This window comes from Pimephales promelas, chromosome 18 (assembly GCF_988280905.1).
Source record: "Pimephales promelas chromosome 18, fPimPro1.hap1.1, whole genome shotgun sequence".
Classification (NCBI taxonomy): Eukaryota; Metazoa; Chordata; class Actinopteri; order Cypriniformes; family Leuciscidae; genus Pimephales; species Pimephales promelas.
Genome location: NC_142786.1, coordinates 30924562 through 30930439, shown reverse-complemented (window position 1 = coordinate 30930439; position 5878 = coordinate 30924562). Strand labels below are relative to the sequence as shown.

At 35.5% G+C, this 5878-nt stretch overlaps 1 protein-coding gene across 1 annotated transcript; it reads left to right on the top strand.

The window, feature by feature from the left end:
* The first annotated feature begins 2876 nt into the window (after positions 1 to 2876).
* Positions 2877 to 4543, top strand: LOC148971008 (uncharacterized). Its single transcript, XM_089122517.1, has 3 exons — positions 2877 to 3095; positions 3753 to 3848; positions 3946 to 4543. The coding sequence occupies exons 1-3, from the start codon at positions 2958 to 2960 to the stop codon at positions 4450 to 4452; spliced, it is 741 nt and encodes a 246-aa protein (XP_088978643.1). The 5' UTR covers positions 2877 to 2957; the 3' UTR covers positions 4453 to 4543.
* The last annotated feature ends 1335 nt before the right edge of the window (positions 4544 to 5878 follow it).

The window sequence follows — 5878 nt, the reverse complement described above, 5'->3', positions numbered from 1 at the left end:
ACCCTCCTCAGCCACACAATCCGCTTAAATGCTCATCATACATGGCGCTCTGGTCGCTTATCAAGTCAACAGTCAGCTTTTAACATCTAATACACATTTATTAAGATAGATTGCGAAAGATTATACCTAAATTCTACTTACCGAAAGGTTCCAGCAAATAATCTACAATGTCTGGGTGACTCAAGCCTCGCCATGCGATCGTAGTGATGTCCGATTCGCGAGCCAATCGTTCTGTTCAAAGTTCTTTCTCATGAATCAGACGAACCGATTCGCAAAACCAAATGGTTCAATCAGATCAATTTACCGGAGTTCTAACAAGCCTTGATAACGTTTGATTCGTCAAATGAACGGGCAAATCAGTGTGACTAAAACGTGATATGTGTTTTGTAAAGTTGGATGAAAACAGCTACTGTTAATAATGAACGAAAAACATCTCAGTGTTTGGCGTTTTATGCTTTCATGCGTGGACAATCCCAGACATGTCTAGACACTAAAGTTTGCTTCTTGTTTTTTTTAGTTTTCACATTTTAATTGGCTGTCATTTGCAATAGGATTAAGCCTACAATATTGTATATTTAAAAAAAAAATTGTTTTGTGTGGCTGTACTATAAATAGTGCAAATTAAAAGTAAACAATAATTAAAATACGTATTAGTAGGGTATCATGTATCATAGATTGTTGTTATAGTATAGGCCTATATGTTCCAAATTACCATAATGGTAAACTGTGAATGTTGCAAAATTAGTTTCAACACAACAGCCAGATGGCCTAAATTACATCATATGCTAATCAACAATATGATCATTAAAAAGCTTACTAGCATATTTTAAATAAATAATACACAGTCCATTCAATTTGATCAAAATACAAATTGTGGGGATTTTCCTAATATGCATCAGTGTTCAAAATGAATCAATCGGTTGTTGAATATGACTTATTAAAATTATGTGTTCAAAGGAATCGATTCTGTAAAATGAATTGAACTACCTAGCACGTTCTCCTCCCACACTCTCCTTTGATTCTGCGTCACGACCAGCGACATGACAACAGCGCCAGATTAAAAACTAAAGCGCGATTTCAAATCTTTATGAGTCCATGTTTGTTAGGAATTTTTTAATAATGCATTTATTAAATATAACTGTGCTAGAGGTTTTACAAGATGTTTGATCTAAATGTCTGAATTAAGAAAACTGCCCTTATTGCTAATTATTTAATAAAAGGTGTCCATATTTGACTCAAATTTGGGTTGAAACAACCCAGCATTGTTTAGAGTGTACAGTATGTGTGTGTGTGTGTGTGTGTGTATGTATATATATATATATATATATATATATATATATATATAGGCTACTGTATCTATATATATTTAATAGCAAAAAATACATATTTACAAAGTAGATGTAACCAAAATATGAACACCGATAGGCCAATATAAGCCTTGTTATTAAATTATTCATTATTTATTTTTTGGTAGTGACAAATTTGGGGAGAGGAAAAATATTCCAAAACATTCTAAAAACACAATATGACAAACAATGAACTGCACATTTACTAGAAATGTGTTCATTGAATATTGTACAATTTGCATACAAAATCTGTGGAAAAAAATAGTTTCCAAAAATGGCCCACTGCCATTTAACCCACGGGTTAAACCGTGACACATCTACACGTTTAATCAGTCCCTCTGTAAACTGTATAAAAACATGTATGAGTCTCTTTCTTTCTAATTGTTGTCTGTTTGTTTTTTTGTCTAAAATGTATTTATTTTTTTCCTTGCAATTTGTAACCCCCTTAAATGTTTGAATTTTGCTTGATTATTAATTAAGCAATTGTTTTTTTCGTTTGTTTGTTTTTGTTCTATGAACCTAAGCACAGGCGTATATCCACTGATATATGAATGGTTTATTTTGTATGCATAGTATTGTTCCCTATTTGAGTTTGTAAATTGATACTGTTGTGGACCAACGTGGTTATTTCACGTCTTGTCGTGATACCGGGTTGGCTAAAGAGCAGCGCCTCCGCGAGGCACAGACCTGTATCACGCAGTTTTATGTTTATTGTATGTAATAGGCAACGTTCTGCCAAAGATATCTAGGCCTATTCATATTACAATAACTTTTTAATAAATAGGCTACGTTAATTTTTTAATTATTTGATTTGTTTTGTAAATGGATTTATCATTTAAAGAGGTTGTGAACATGTCAGTCAGACTCATTGCTACTCCGGAATTATGTTATTTCATTTGCACATGTCACGTGTGAATTCATGTCTCATGACAAGAAACATTGGAATGTTGGTAATTCACATTTTTTTAATTGAATTAGTTGGTTTAGTTTTGTAACAGATTAAAGTATGAATGGAAGTTAAGGCTATGGGAATTTTTTTTTTAAATCTGTTACACTTTTTGTCAGCTAAGCTTGTAGTGCTCCTACAAAGCAACTCTTGGTCAACATCATTATTTCTCCTTATAAAAAAAAAAACAACAACTTGAGATTCAGAAAGGTGCTATAGCCTAAATCATAGAGGAACAGGGCTGTAATCATACTGAACCCCATTATATAGCCTAACATTCGGTTTAGTTTTACATTGATTTAATCTAAAAAAGATTGAAGTACAAATAATGACGTATTTTTTTAATAAAATATAGCCTATATATTTTTTGATAATTTAGCCTAAATACAACGTAACTAATACAATTTTAGTTGATTATTAAGATTGTGTCTCTAAATTTGAGTTTATGCTTGCCATACATGGGTGTGCATGTTACAATAAAACATTATAGGCTAATATATAGGCGGGTGGTCCAGGCATGCCCGCCCGCCCACGAATTAACATTCCATCAATTATGTAAAAGAGACATTAACGAGGAATGCACATCTATAGCCGTCGTTCTACATATAGACCGACAAACTCCACGGCAGACACTCGATCGTCATCCCATCACTAGATGTTCAGAGATGCAGCAAGAGCGCGCAGACATGCTGGTGACCAGAAGAAAATACAAGAGATACTCCAAACAGAAAATGATGACGTACCTGGGTCTGATCGCTTCTGTCATTCAAAACGCACCCGAGAAAAGATTAACCTTTTACGAGGTAAGTTGTAACTTACATATTTTGCGGCAGGCTATCAATTATAGGCCTAGGCCTATTGATTTAACAATATAAAATAAGAACTATATGCTTCAACAATATGTAGCTCTGTTTTTCTCCCCCTTTCTTTCTTTTTGTAAGGCTATTTCTTTTTTTGTGTGGTAGCCTAGGGTACATGACCATTGTTGGAAATTAAGAATAAATACTACTTGGTGGAAGAATAGACCTTATTTAGAGCATATGTCATGGCAGGAATGAGAGCAGGGCTGTGAGGGATGATTTCTTAGTAAAGATATTTAAAAAACGCACATGGCACCTTTTGCGTCAATATGAGATGCAGATATAAATGGGACAGAAGGCCCCAGACCTAAACCTACCCAAACTCTGTGCGTGTAATATTGACGCTAAAGGGTGCCATATGCGTTGGATGTATACGCATTGGCAAAAGCGTCGTATATATGACGCCTTGGGATGAAAATGCGTTGAATTAGCCTACAGTGAAGAAATGCCCTGGGTTCAAATTTCTGATTTAGACCGTGAAAACTTGTATTGAATGTTGTTGTCTAAGCCACTTTCCTATATGTTTCTTTATATAAAGTAAAATCAGAAACATATAGGCTATTGTTTTTATTTGATTTTAATTATAGCCCCTCCCCCCAGCTAATGAATGCAGTGACGATATTTGTGGATGGGGATAGAAAAGGGATTGAGAATAATATCAGAGTCTGTTTATCATCAAACAACTGTTTTGTAAAGGTAGGTATTTTTTTCTTATTACTATTATACTTAGCCTATTAGGCCATATTATAATTATTGGACTTTCATTAAATGCGCTTTCCATTCAAATTTTCAGGTGCCTATAAATCCGCAGTTACCAAACGCAAAGCGCAACTTTTGGAAAGTGGATGATAGTAAAATCACCCCAAAGATCCTGCGACGACACTTCCGTGGTCTGTGTGACGTCTTTCCTGACCTTTATGAAAATAAGAATGCGACGGAAAGGGCAACCTGGAAACATCCTGAGGCAGAAAAGAAATTTACCAGCCCGTTTTCCATTGAGTCACTTTTGCAGCGGGAAAGCAGCGCCTCCGTGAGGCTTTGTGCAACCAGAACCTTTGAAAACGTGTTTCAGGTCCGAGCAAACGGAGACCATGGTTTGGCATGCACGAGGAAGACATGGGACTGGCCCAATCAAAGTGGATCGTATTCACAGTCACACTTGTGTTTTCCTACTTACAGTTTGGGCCAAATGAATGATGGATGCAGTCCCTCTAGTGGACCCTCAAAGAGGATGCGCTCAGTTTCTGAACTGTCCCATAGACATTTCACTTCAGACGCTGTGAGATGGGCCCACATGTAAAATTATTACACTTAGCATACACTTGACTTTCTTAGTGTGCATATTCTTACTGATTTACTTTGTATTGCTGAACATATCTGCCAGGTCCTCGTTTGCCAAATAAAATGACAGTCTGTTTTTAAAATCTAGCCTATATATGTTGGGAAACAGCTAGTGTGGCCAAGTAGTAGGCCTATATAGTTCTATAGCTCTTTATTAAAAGCAATTTAATGATAAGCCTTCCATTCAGACACACAAAAATGAATGATTCAAATAAAATTTATTGACGTCCAGGTCCCAGCAGTCAATATGCATGCAGATACAGGCTTCAGTCAAAATTATTCTTTTTTTTTCAAAGTTTCCCATCCTTATTTTTTACAAAACTGCGTGCACCTTAAATAATTCTGCAGCGTACAAACCACAAAAATACCAGTTTTACATTATCAAATACTGCACATAGAAAACATTTACAAAGCACAAGTATAAAATTACAGCTTCCCCATATACAGCTCTTTACCATTCTGTCATTCCTAAACAGCAGTGCACTGTCAACTCGAATCATTTTTGGGGTCTACCCATCTCTGATAAATCTTTGATCGTGCTCTCCCAAAGTGCAAAACTTGAACCATAGTGGGTTAAGGATAGATGTATGGATGCAATGGGCATGGATTTCAAAGTAGCTACATTTCTCATGAAAGTTGAAAAAAACCTCGCTCTGGGAAGGTGAGCATGTACTAACAGTGTTTTGTGCTGTTAACAACACCATGAATAATATGAATGGCTGGCAACAACAAAAGAGCTGCTAACAGCTTTGCTACATGAATGAGAAAACAGACTACAAATGACCTCTTCTCATTTGTAAAATAAATAAATAAATCGCCAAAGACATTCTTTTAAGTCTGACCCAAGAGTACAATAAATGTAAGGTTGTAATCCTATAATATGTTTTAATTAACTGTGATCACAAACAACAAAAGAGCCCATTTTTAAAGACACCGCATGGCTCGTTGAGCAAATAAAATGCAGTCTTTCTTCATTTAATTTTACAAATCTCAAAAAAGTAGGCCTACTGATATCTGATTTCGATTTTCCGGCTACACAAAACAATTGTGATAGATTACTAAACAGATTGAATTAGATACCACATCAGGGGCCTCATTTTATTAAAAGCAAGTCAAAGTGCTATGAACTTTGGTGGGGATTTTAGCATACGCACACTCAAAAGCCACACCAATGTTCATATTTATAAACATTTTATGTGGAAAATTGCTCAAATATATTTGGAAATCTAAGCAAATCTGGCCTCTAGCCAATCTCAAGTAAACGATTTGGAGGATGACTGGTGCTCTTTTGTGTTAATGACATTAATCAGTTGCCTTTTACAAGGTGGAGATTGGAAACCATTCAGCTGCGCAAAATTTGAAGATCATTTGTGATTTTCACATCT